We start from the raw sequence: 14,256 nt of genomic DNA on the forward strand, positions 1-14,256 counted from the left end.
TTGCAGTGTCTCTAATAGGTATCCAAATTTATCTCCACAATTTTATTTAATTTTTCACATTACAAATTAATTGAGACCATATTCAGACAAATCATTCATTAAAAAAATCATTTAGCTTCAAATTCAATTCATTTAAGAAACAAATTGATTACAAAGAATTAGAGTACATGATGAATGCAATTTTCACAATTAAAAAACCTAGGCAGTGTTAATCTTTGGGAGGGTATGAGTTTGAGAATGAAAAATTCTAACTAATGGATAACGTAAACTGAGTCCAAATATATAATTCCACATAACCTGAAATTTGAAAGTGAAATGACAGGGGCTGCGTTCGAAAAGTCCAAATAATCTCCTTTCCTAACCACTATTCCTTGACCCTGATGGAATACGTGACAGGGTCAAGGAAACATCAGAAGTAGAAGCTGTAAGGAGTTAGGAAATGAGAACCACTGTGCAGAGACGATCTGACTCCACTTCCACTTGGTGTTTTTTTACACAAGGTACAAAGTGCAATTAACGTAGCACATGTTTTTTTTGCAGTTAGCCACCGCACATCCGTCTTTCCCATCGACACAAACTAATTTGGCTTCGACTACTTTTGATGTTAACAGGCCGTCATTTTAATTTTAGAGAAATGTGACATAATGTAAAGGTGGCATAACTAATCTTAATGCAACTAATATGACAAAATGTAAGATGCAACAAACTGTGGTTTTGGTGTCAATGCATTGTTCTGTATATTAATGAACTATACTTATAAAGAATAATGATTATGGTTAATCTTTTACACAATTAATACATAAGTAGATAAACTAGCTGTTGAAAGTCATTATGGACATTTTAACCATTGACATAGCATCTCGGCATCTAATGCTTTCTGTAAACCATGATACTGAATGACTCAATAACTTTCAGAAAAGATATTTGACCTTGTCCTGTTTGCAGTTTGGAATAAATTTCTCATGGGGGGGGGGGGGGGGGGGGGGGGGTATTCAAGCAGATTCTATGATGTTTCCTATGGAGCCAGAATAGACACATTCATTTACGAGACCGAGTGTTCGTTGTTCAAGTCTGCATTCACGAAACTGTGTTTCTTTATGAAACAATGTTTCCTGATGAAGTGACACAGCTAAACCTACTTTCATTGTGTTGTGTATCATTCTCACCAATAAAGCAGATAACTGCAGCGATGGCCAGGTCTCGAGTGTACGGTCGTGACATCACACTGCGATGTCCTGGTTGGAGGAGACACAGATGGCCAGCTGCAGTTGTAACCCCGATCACATACCATCCTATGATTGTTATGAGGCCCTGAGAGGCAGCAGGGATGAGATCGTGTTTTAATTTATTTTGCAATTATGAAGCAAATGTAAGAATGTTGAAATAGACTGGTGAAATAAGATGGTATAAGGAAAAAACTACTTCTCAGTACAATCTCAGTACAATCTCATCATACTGTTGAGTTATTATACCTGTGTCATCCCAGGTTTTCTTCCACCTGAGAACACATTTGTGTCTGTGTGTGTATGCATGTGCATTTGTATTTATGTAAACACATGAAACATCATTTAATTTTTAAGGTCTTGACTATACAAATAAAATTGAATTGAATTCAATCTTTTAGTTATGGACTGTGCACGCACAGAATGTGTGTTACCTATGAGCCAGTCTGTGGCCAATGATGGTATCCTCAGAACAAACCACGGAGGAAGCAAAGCATGATGGGACACATGCAGGGCTCTGATTACTGACAGCAGCAACATCCGCAAAACACCTAATGTTGGTGGGTTGGAGACGTTATTACTTTATTAATAGTCAGTGTGACAATCGACTTGCAATAACTGCATTGGAATAAATTTCAATGATTAAATTATACTGATAATGGAAAGTATTATACTTACAGGTGATATTGTGTCAGAGAACAGGTAACATGGTGATAAGGTAGCATCTCTTCCATTGGGCTGTAACCCAGCAGAGCTTCATCATTATCACTATCGTCATCTACTGGGACATTAAAACAAGTTAAATGAATTAAGTGAAGAGAGAGAATATATATGTGTGTGTGTGGTATCATCAGAGGAGACTCAGGTCATCCACAGAGGACACTGATGGATGACAGCCATGACGCCGATGTGTCTGCTCAAGCTCTTCATCCGATAGACTTCTCTGTAGTGTGCCCTCCCCTCTGATGAAATATTATGAGTTACCAAACAACAGCAAGGTTTCATATTATTAACAGATTAGTGTGGCTGATTAGTGAACATGAGCAACTGCAGAAGTTTTCCACAACAGACTATGACAGTGTTATATACTGACATGTTTGCAGTTTCACCTCAAAGGGAAGTAGGGCGTATTTTGTGTGAACATAGTACAGATACCACCACTAACCAAAACGTCACACTTTATTTGATTTAATGTGAATATTCAATAATAATAATAATAGTGTCAGTGGTCATTGTGCATCTTTTTATTGTACTGTGTGTTTGTGTTTCTTTTGTAAGTGATAACCAGGTGTCTTGCCTCGTCTGCCTGTTCAGTTATCAATCCGTGAGTTTACGGTTGAATCTCAATGTTCCCATCAACCCTCAATATAAAATCATAATCATCTCTCCCAGACAAAAAGCTCTGATAAACACACTGTTCACTAGCTGCCTATAAATGATAGTGATGGTTCTGGAGGAAGATTAAGTATCTGGTCAAAATTCTACTCCCAGCTGGAAGACAGGCCACCGCAAGAAGCCTGATACTGGCTTGATAGGAACAAACCCAGACATGGACAATGGTTAGATATAGTACAGGAAATATATGTGATGGAAATTATGACTTATTGTTCAAGAGTGACAGAAGATGCATTTACCAGAAAACGGGGAACAAATGATAAGGTTTAGAGACATCAGCTCTATCATAACACTATTATCTATAAAAAATGATTGGATAAAATCCTGATTAGGGCCAATTACACTAGAAACTGTAAAATGTTCAAATGTAAACCCTCTCTATTTGTTTGTTTTTCCCTGTTTGATTTTTTGTTATGTTATGTTTTCCTTTTATTGTATGTTTGTTTTGAATAATGCATCAAATCAAAAAAGACTTAAGTGGAAAAAGGAAAGTTAGCTGTAGAATAATTCTCCCTCCATACTAGCTTGTGATGAGAAAATTCTATTATTTCAGTAGGAGATAACAATACAGCTGATTAACAATAACTTTAACTCTATTATCAGTCATGTGCATTCGGAACAGTGCATTCAATGCAATGAAAAACGTTGCTCTGAGTCCCAGCAGTGTGCACACCCATACACAGCCATGGTTTCCATGGTAACCGTAGCTGAGGAACAACTTCTCTCTAAGTATGTCTACATACACCAGGGATCACTAAACTTGTGACAGATTGTTTTTTAAATGTCATAGGTTTTCTTTATATCAGTTGCCTAATTTTAGTCATTCAAACACATCCTCCTAAAATACACAAATAATGGCTGAGTCCAATACCATTTAAAAACCACTATAAACTGCTTACCTGTTGATCAGAACCCAAACGACCACCCCTGCTGAGGACATGGTACACTCCACTCACATATTAATCCATATGAATTAACTGTAGCTCTGTGGGATGTCTGTTGTCAGGGGATTTAAACTCACTGCTTCATCACTGACTGGTTGCTTCAGTGGTATAGCAGCTACTGTGTATACGAGTGTGTGTAGCTAAGGTTACCTGGCTGTGTATGGAGCATGCTCAGTAGAGCCGACTGTCACCTGAGAGGAACAGATGTCAGCTCTGACTCACCTTCCACTAAATTAACCTTGAATTTAGCTCTTTTATTCTAATTATTTCCCCTTAATATCAATAGTTTTGATGGAACTGTCACAAAAATGTAAGTATTTTTATTAGGTATTTAATTGGGAAAAGGTTTTTCATTAACTTTGCTTGTAAGGTGAGGATATTGTACATATACATAGCTCCCATCTTCTCAAGTGTCTTTGGGATGTTGGCCTGTAAATGACTGAGTGAGCAACTGTGGACAATATGTGGACTTGTTAATGGGACGAGGGTATTAACCTTTGTGTCAGTAATTCTTACAATTTTATATCAGCTGTCTAATTCCTTACTCTCATTTCACATCTCACAGGCTTGTATGAGTCAGCTTGAAAAGGCGACTGACTTTTGGCGACTGATGATCAAATTAGAAGCTGTACAGTAGAAAAACGTGTATTATTTAATGATTACGGTTAATCATGGTAAAACATTGGTTCCTTTGGAGGTTTTGCGGTCGGCAAACAGCAAATTGGTTCATTAGATTAGTCCACACTGATACGGAGTGTGGACTATGTAACGTTCGGTTCTCAACTGGCACTGGCGAGATCCTGGTGAAATTAAATGTATGAGGGTGGTGACAGTGAAGCTGTCGACCAGACGAGCTGAATAATGAGCTGAAACTCACTATAAAACTCTGTAAAGCCAAAGGGATCCAGGTCCACATGATAATGCTCTATGTTGATAAGTACAAGCACCACTTTTCACCATTTGTACCTGTGCTTAACCCACTGCAGCAAATGTGCACTAATGTTACCATGGAAGGAATACAACAGTGACTATCACATCATCACTTGTGAGCATGATTTATTAAAATTTGTGAAAAAATACAGATAGTTCTTTTTATTCATATTTAATTGTTGTTGTAGTCTCTACTTTATCAACAGCCCCAACCCTACGTAATGACCTTTGACCTGTGGTATCATGGCATCACATGGTCAAGACTATCTTCCCAGCTGCCCCGGGGGACTCGATGATGTCATGGTGGGCCTGGGCAGCTTTGTCGAGTGGATACTGGGAACCGACGACTGGACGCAGCCAACCAGCTTCCATTCCTGCGTAGAGATACGCTGCGCACTCTTTCATCTCCTCCTGAGAACGGAAGAGGGAGGAGGAGCGAGGGAAGAGATATATAGAAAATATTTTTTTCAAACAAAGCATTGTAGCAGGATCAGCTTTTCTTGCCTCCATGTCAAAAGCTGTTTGCTGTCCATTATTTGTGGTTATGTTATAATGTGATTGTGGTCAAATTCTGCAGATTTTAGCTTCAGCCAAGACTCATGTGAGGGGACAACAGAATTTTCTGATTTGCTGGGGGTAAGAAGGTAAATGTAACCCATCCAAACTGTAAACAGCCTTTCACTTAATTGAGTTGTCTCATGGATAGAACATCTGCCATTAATCTCAGACACATACAGTGTGTGAAGCCTTAAAAAAAAAAAAACAGAAACTGAAAAAAATCTGACCAAATCAAACCATCAAGTGTGATTTTCGTACCGGTGTAGCAAAGAAAAGAGCCACTCCCATGATGCTGCTCTCTTTAGCCATGGTGTCTCTGGGGTTGATCTCTATGGGGCCCCTGGAGCCAATAACCTGAGGAGAGCAAAGGTGAGAGAGATGAAGGAGTGTTACTACTGCTGTGATACTACTGTGATGCTACTACCAAACATCAGGTCATTAGCTGGCTAAATAAACAGAAAAAGACATTGTGTGTTACATGGAGTCAAGAATAGGTTTGGTTTTGGGAACTAAAACCAAACCTATGACTAAAGCTGTGTCTCAATTCAGGGGCCGCAACCTTCGGGGGACCCGATCTACGCAGCGGACATCAGCAGTCTACATCCTTCATTAGCCGTGTTGGCTAATCTGACATGAGACGGTCTGGTCTTCATATTGCATCCCCAGCTTTTCCTGCCCTTACAGCTGTCGCCTAGCAACAGAGCTGCTGAACTGAAAAAAGTTCTTTGGTTCATTTAAATGTTGAAAAGATGTTTTGTTTTTTTAAACATTTGTACCATTAGGTGTTCGGTTGAGTACCAACATTTAAAATTAAATTCTTCTGCGGTTTCGCCTCGCTTGCTGCCCCCATTACCTCCGTTTGTCACAGAAGCACAATGAATCATGGGATCTGCTGCTTGGAGTTGGAAAGAAGCATTTGTCAGCCGCATTTGGAGGAGCTTTCAAATCGGGACAGTCTAGTATCTAGTAATCGGCCTTCAAATGCAGCTTCAGAAGAATGCAGCTCCCGAATTGAGACACAGCTTAAAAGTAAGCATAATTGGAAGAGTGGGGTGGAGCCTGATTAAGAGCTTGAGACACTGCACACCCACCTACAACTGTCACCTAGCACCCATTGGATGGAATTACCTATCAATCCTACTGTATGCAGGCCCCAATGCATACTGTGCTTTGTTGTCTATTTTACTCTAAATGGGACCATCATTTATAAAATGAGCATCATGCTGTGTTGAAGAAGACTTGAATCTAGAGATTGAGACCATAAGCTCCTTTGGAAAATGTTTAGTAGAGTTGTTTTCTCATAGACTTCTATAGAACGGACTTCTTTTTGGCTTCAGTTTCTGTACCTGCAGTCTACATACACTTGTATATACTGTCTATGATAGTGATGCTGATGTGTATTTGAGCATTAGTGGTGAACTTGTTGTTCTCTTGGTCACTTTTCATTCATCTTGATAAGTGACAGACAAGTCAACATTGATGTCAACCAGGGTTTTTCAAAGTCTGGGTGATTTAAACAGGAAGTATACTGGTGCCATGGGATCAGTGAGTTAACTGCAAGTCTATTGGCACTATTCACAAATAATGAATTATCCATTAGCAGTTACTGATTACAATGTACCCCAGCAAGTTCAGCACTTATAAAGAGCATCTCGTCTATGATTCACATGTGGATTTATTGGTTTAGCTATACTTCAGACGTCGGTCCATATCAGTATTAAAAAAATTTAAAAATACTGAACAAAAATATAGAAATACAATCATCACGCTTTACAAATCCACAGAGATTAAACAAAGACATTTGTTCCAGCGTTTCATAAAACAAGATAAGTAGTGTAGTCTCAGTTAAGGCCCTTATAATCAACTTTTTAAAATCAGTTAATTGATGCATAAATTTAGACATAAAGCATGTGGCTTGCACTTGTCCATATTGGAAATTTCAGCAAAATTCTGAATGCATCACTGTTTGCCACCTGATGCTTTATTACTGTTGCAGGACTACAGCTGCACCTCAAGTGTGCCGTGTAAATGGAGAACACAGTAGGCTCCAAAAAGTGTTATCCTAACATCATCTGTACACAGGCAACATGCGAGCCAACATGTTACTGTACATACGGTTTACAGCAGTGACGCTGCACTTCGTCTAACCCTAACCCTAACCCTCTTCGTCATCTTCACAGAAATCCTCCCTAATGATGTGACCCAGACATCTTACTTTGTCCACTACTTTTAGGACCTGGTCCATCAAAAAACAGACTTACACTGCACTAACATGGAGATGGAGATAATGACATCCTTGGAAAGTCGTGCTAAAACAAAAAATAGGTTTGTCATGTCTGTGAGAGATGAGTCTGAGAGGTAGAGCTAATAATTAAGGACTTGTCCCTTTCACCTCAAATTTCTGCTTGTACATTTTAAGTATGTTCAGAAAATGTGGTTTAAATACAGTTTATGTTGTTATAACTGAAGATGGTGATGAATTCCCACCATGATCACTTCATTATTGCAATATTTTACCTAAACCACTGCCTCCTCATTCACGTTATGTGACATTTGAGAAAAAGTAACTGCAGAGCATTTGTGTGACGACTACTTCCTGAATATTCCTGAAAATATAGTTTGTGGAGCTGATAGATGAAGACAGGTGTGTTAAATCTTTGGACCCTAAACCCCTGTGTGATGTCTGGTGGTACCTTTTATTAAGTTGAGAAGGAACTGAACCAGATGTTGGCTGTGGTAGAACTACAGATTGTACAGCTACTGACCGTGACACGTCCTCCGTAGGCCAACATCTGGAGGTCTTTGCTCAGGTTGACATTTGACAGCATCTCCACTATCACATCTACGCCTCTGCCGTCTGTGGCTTCCTGGAACAAGGGGGTTCAGTGTTATGAAGCTGATTCACTTCTCACCAGGTTGATTCACCATCACAACAACTGACCAATCAGAGTCATCATTCTACAGGATCCTGACACATGGCATGATCACTGCCAGAGGTATTCAATCCAAACATCACTTAAAAAGAACCTGTCGGGAAATGTGAAGTGAAAAAAACAAACATGTGATGCTGTGAGCTGAAGATATTGAGGACTCAAATGCTTCATTGTGTAAAAGGAGTTTTCTTCCTGGTGTTTGTGTACTTGTGTGTTTACCATGATTTTATCTGTGTAGCCCTGTTCTCTGTGATTAAAGGCCATGTGAGCTCCATTGTTGAGGACCAGCTTCATTCCCTCTGGTGTCCCTGCTGTCCCCAACACCCTGAGACCCAGAGCACGGGACAACTGACACGCGGCCACACCCACCTACACGCATGCCCACACATGCACGCACACACGCACACACACAAAGAGAGAGAATTAGGATGTAGAAATAATTTTAACTGTTTTAAGTAAATAGAAAAATTAAAAAAAACTCTCACCCCTCCACTGGCTCCATGGATGAGGACGGTCTCTCCAGCCTTAGAATGGGCTCTGTAACACACCACATAGCAGAATAAAACACATTCTGTCATATCAATAAACATCACTCTGTATTTCCTGTATAAAAAACCTGAACAGATCAATGTGCTCTTCTCTCTCTTAATTCATGCCGACTTCCCCACTCACAAGAGTCACATGACAAGGCAACATTCCCATTACTTTCAAGAGGAATGGAAATAGATTAAAAATAAGATGTTCAAATATTTAAATACGATAAAGTACTATTCTCTAGGTTGTTGTTTTCCCGAAGCTCTACTTTTTATTGCCATTACTACAAGGTTCATTACAGCTGTTAATAGTACCATGATTACATCTATGGCTACCAAATGTAACGGACACTGCTTTAATCTTTATTGATTAATTGTCCTGATGGTGTTAGTGGAGGAAAGAAGTTAAAGTCAATACAGAAAATGTTCTGTGCAATCAAACTGCTCTCATATCATTTAAGCATCTGTTTAGCTTGACACTGGGATTGACAATGATATAATGTGAAGATACAGCAGCAACACTTCAATGACACTGGGCCGTGTGTGTGTGAGCCTGTGATGACTTTTATTTTCTTTATATTCTGAGCATTTTAGGAGCAGTTTTTACTAACAGCATATTGTTTTTCGTGAGCCTATGAACAACAATTTGCAGAACAATCTTATACATTGTAAATTGTGCATACATTATTCAGAGGGAAAAAAGGCTCTTGGCCTGTGAAGCCTCATATGCATCTGTTCGTTCACCACCACGGTGCAGCTGCAGCCTCGAACAGTGACATGGTCTTACTTGTGAATCAGAGCTCTGTAGGCAGTGAAGTAAGGAATCCCTATGGCTGCTCCCTGTGTGAACTCTAAAGCATCAGGCAGCTTGTGGACACAGTCGTCAGCTGCTACAGTGAACTCTGCATAAGCTCCAGACTCGGTGGCTGTGGTGAAGACTCGATCTCCTGCCTGCCAACGCACACACACACACACACACACACACACACACACACACACCCACACCCACACCCACACCCACACACACGGTATGTGTAATAACAGCAGCTTTTATTGGTGTTAATCAAACAGGGTGAATGCTTCCAATAGATGTTTTTGTATTGGTATCTAGTGCTTAAAACAAGCAAATGGATGATATGCAATTGTATATGTACTGACATACATGCTTTAAATGGACATGTATTTTTTACTAAATGATATCTCATAAATTTAAACTGTATCCACCAATAATTCTGTTTTAATGTGCAGTGTTTTTCATTCAGACCTTAAATGCAACGACTCCTTCACCAGCTGTTTCCACCACTCCAGCTGCATCGGTGCCCGGTGTGTACGGCAGGGTGGGTTTCTTGCTGTAAGTCCCAGCACGGATGTAAGTTTCCACAGGGTTCACGCCACAGGCCTGGACACGGATCAACACCTACAGCAGAGACACATCATGGAAGAGCCAGAGGCCGGTCAGTTCGAAATCAACATGTTCTATTTCAAAACAGACAAATAAACATGCTGAGGTTTTATGGTCATATAAGACATCAAAAACCAAGGCCAAGCACAACAGACCGAATAAGAGTCCTAGAGGTGTCCAATCTCAACTGCAACAGCACAGCTTATCCTTTCAATTAGAATACATTTTATTTACTATTGTCATATTCATAACACACTGTGTTGTCTTATTATTTATTTACTATTTTATTGGCTAAAATACTGACTGTATTAAGGCATTATGACGTTTATTCATACAGACAAGGCTGGATCAACAGTTCAAAGGTTCATACTACATACGTGGTTAGAAATGTGTGGCACTAAAGGACACCATCAGCCACGTTGACTCATCCTCCTCTGGTTTTAACATCTAAACTGTTTCAAACTCTTTATATTAAACATTTTTGTTGTTCTTTATCAAGCTGCTGTGATTGTCATGTGATGAACACACAGTAAAACCTTAACAAGGTTGTGTTGTTCCGTCATAGGAGAACTGCGAGGCTGCAACTTACAAACAACACAACAAATAAAAAACGGTCATTATCAATACACGTGACAACTTCTGTCTTTAATAATGTACTGACTGGAAAGTGTTTGTTATCCAAGAACAATGTGAAAACTACCATGAAGCCGAAGTTCACATGAGAAGCATTTCTAATTTTCTGCAAGTTGACTTCCAGCTCCATCACACATACTGGTTTCACAGCGCCTATGGAACTAACTAAAGTGACCCCTGTGCTGTGGGTCCAGAGGGGCCCCTCAGGAGTCAGTCCGGTCATGCAGCCAGTCCCATGAGCAGGGCTGAAGTTGAACCTGTGTGCCGCTGCCTGTTAGCTGAGATTATTCCCACCAGGCAAATAGAGACCAAACTTAACAGTAAAGTCAGGTGATGCAACTGTAAAGACAAGAGACACTCTCTGGTGTTTGAAAGGTGCTACTGACACTATGACGTGGCCTTCAGCAGCTTCACTGTACTGGTGTCGTGATGTGACTGCAGGAGCGTGTACTGACTGGTCCTGGCGATCAACTGGGATCAACTGGGACCAGCTGGGAGTCTCACCTGTCTGAGTCCAGGCTGTGGGACAGCCACCTGGGAACACAGGCTGAGAACTGACGGAGCTCCAAACTCACTCACTCGGATGGCTCTCATCACTCTGCTGCCCGACATGTCTCACACCAACAAGCGGGACCTTACACACAGACTCTGGTCCTCTTCGTGAGTGGAGCCGTGAACACTCACTCCTTCCGCGTTCTTAACATGTCGGTTAGAAGTGCGTTAGCGCCACCGTCTGGACTGGAGTAAATCAAGCTGTCCCTTTCTTCTGTCCAGTGGTTTCCAGCCCCACCACCACCACTGGTCCAGGCTCTGCACGTCTTCATGTGTGGGTTGGTCGAGTGTTCATTTTGGATTCATTCGCTTCCAAAACACACAATTATGTATTTATTCCTTTTCACTGCGTCTATATGGCAATTTATTGAATATATGATTTTACAAAATGACCTTTTTTCCAGAGGTGGCAAAAGTACTCACATTCTTTACTTAAGTAGAAGTACAGATACTAGTGTAAAAAAAATACTCTGGTAAAAGTAGAAGTGCTGATTCAACTCCTTTACTCAAGTAAAAGTAAGAAAGTACAGGCTCTGAAATGTGCTTGAGTACAAAAGTAAAAATGAAATTTTAACTTCAACGATACACGATGACCCATATGATAACTCGGCAAAACGAAAAAAAGTTCTAGGCACACAAAATAGGATAGTTTTCCTCTTTTGTTAACAACCTGCACAGAACTGGTACAGAGAAGAAGAAAAATTACTGGACACATGCAGTCTAGTTGTGCTGAATTGAAACCAGTTAGGGAGTGAAAGTAATCAGTCCTCTGAAAAATTGACTTAAGTACAGTAGCAAAGTATTTGTACTTCGTTACTTCTTTCTCCCCCTCATACTCTATAGCAAATACTACAAACGAATGTACAGTATATTTAGAAATGAGTTTAAACACCTAAATATTGAGTGGATTGAGATGTCTTGTAAACATACATGTGAGGACCTGTACGGTGGCAGAGACACATGGACCCAGACATTCTTACACTCAATGGTTTCTAAATAAATAAATAAATACATTAATTAATAAACTTTATTTATAAATGTTAATACAGGGATAAATAAATATATAAAACAACTTTATTTATTATAGAATATAAAGACATGCTGTAGGACAGGCCTGATCATTATATATTTTGTATTATTATTTTTGAAATAATTTCAATGATTTTTATTTCATTATTATTTATTTATTTATCTACTAACCCGATGATAATGTGTATTTAGTTCTGATTATAACATTTTGTATTTATATGTGTATTTCGATTTGACTATAATATTCTGAACCATAAGTTGACTTGATCAACTTTTTGTTTACTGGACAGATAGAGATAGAGAAGAGTGCTCCCTGCCCCCTGTGAGTCGAGGCAAATCTTGGTTGTGACAGTCAATCGCCTTTCTTGTTATTATGTTTATAAAAAAATGAATTATTTATTCAGATTCCTATTATTATTATTATTCAGTTATATTATCAACTCACATCTTCACTGAAAAAATTACAGTTTAAATTAATTTCCACACAAGACATGATTGTCTCAAGTCACAATAATAACACAAGTAGTGGGGATATTGGATAATCTTCTACTGACTGATGTAAACATACTAGATCTTGGTGATTAGGATCCAAGCCTTATAAGAGTAAGACCTGAAATGGCTGAGTTTGGTCTCCGATTATAAGAGTGTGACCTACACTGACTGCAAGGAGCTTTTAAAACCCAAAGTAAGCATACTTCATCATCATACCTGATCAACGATCCAAACATGTAAGTACTGATTAATATTCCATATACTTGATCGAGACCTTTGTGAATTCATCTATTCTGCCTAACTTACAGTAAGGATATCCTACAGCTCTAATTTAGGGTTATTTATCGTTCAATGATCATGTCAGTCACTTTTCATTTTAGTCAGTATTCATCCTTGTTCACAAATTTCTTTCTTTATTCAATAATTTTCTCAGCCAAATGACAATTAATGTATTTTATATTATGTTATTTAAAAAATGTGCCGTTATACCTTGCATGTTGTCTTTTGTTCTAGTATATTGTAATATAGGTATGTTTGACATTTTAATCAAATAATTTGGTACAAATATTAATGACTGAATGGATTATTACCACTCAGCAATAATACAGCACAGTCAGTGTACAGAATAATAACAATGACCTTGCACCATTGTACAGCACCGTCAGTAACTCGGTTTGAGTGGATAAAAACAAAACAAAATAGGAGTTTTACCAAGAGTATATCTTATATATCAAGCCAAAGCCAAACTGGATACAGTAACTGCCCCCTGTCTCCACTTATCTCCTTGTATTGTGACACTACAGACAATGAGGACTGTCAAAGATGTGCAGGTAAAAGACACAGAATCTCCCTACACTTAAGCTGAGGCTTTACACATGAACCCACGTCTATTATGGCAAAGACAGGGAAGAAACTCCAGGGAAAGAAAGAAATAATCAGACTGCAAACAAGCAGAAGGAAGTGTCTCTGATAAGATAACCAGCGAGTACAACTCATGGCTTCTCATCACCCTGCCAAAGGGCTTGAACCTTTATGTTCTCTCCTCATCATGACATTCCTCTGAGGCTAATTCTTAGCTCTTGGCTTTCTGCTTTCAATAAAACCAATTTATTTGTACAATGCATAATTGTATGCATATAATTGTGAGTTTAAATTATTGCCTTTATGAGGCAAGTTAAAGTTATGTTGTTTTAATTCAAATAAAATAAACCACACAGCTGAAACCTTTAAAATTTCTACTATGAAAAAAGTTGTGAATATGACTGAGCTAAGTCTGGCCTCAAATACAACATATATTTTAATGATATACATATAAAATTGTCAGTGTTGACCACATGTGAGGGATCCCTCTCCCAGGACGGACAGAGTAGCAATAGATGCCACGTGTAACTGAGAACATCAGAAAAATAAGAGTATTTACAGCATTGATTAGAATAAACAGTTTGTAACATAATGGGAAGTAAATTAATTATTGTCAGTAATGGCAGAGTATGTGAGTATCAAGCAGTCTTGTTGTAAATAATAGTCCACCATCAGCTGTCAACACGATCAGATGCCACCATAATCCACAATCCATCGTCATGATCCACTGCCGCCCTCAGGGTCCACCATCAGCTGCCACCTCGCTCATGA

At 39.1% G+C, this 14,256-nt stretch overlaps 1 protein-coding gene across 1 annotated transcript; it reads right to left on the reverse strand.

The window, feature by feature from the left end:
* Positions 1-4,596: 4,596 nt before the first annotated feature.
* On the reverse strand, positions 4,597-11,255 carry cryz (crystallin, zeta (quinone reductase)). The gene is made up of 8 exons (XM_034612745.1): positions 11,056-11,255; positions 9,781-9,933; positions 9,304-9,467; positions 8,469-8,520; positions 8,203-8,352; positions 7,816-7,917; positions 5,309-5,404; positions 4,597-4,903 (listed from the first exon to the last, which is right to left on the reverse strand). The coding sequence occupies exons 1-8, from the start codon at positions 11,161-11,163 to the stop codon at positions 4,742-4,744; spliced, it is 987 nt and encodes a 328-aa protein (XP_034468636.1). The 5' UTR covers positions 11,164-11,255; the 3' UTR covers positions 4,597-4,741.
* Positions 11,256-14,256: the final 3,001 nt, after the last annotated feature.

Source organism: Hippoglossus hippoglossus, chromosome 17, assembly GCF_009819705.1.
Source record: "Hippoglossus hippoglossus isolate fHipHip1 chromosome 17, fHipHip1.pri, whole genome shotgun sequence".
NCBI classification, from domain to species: Eukaryota; Metazoa; Chordata; class Actinopteri; order Pleuronectiformes; family Pleuronectidae; genus Hippoglossus; species Hippoglossus hippoglossus.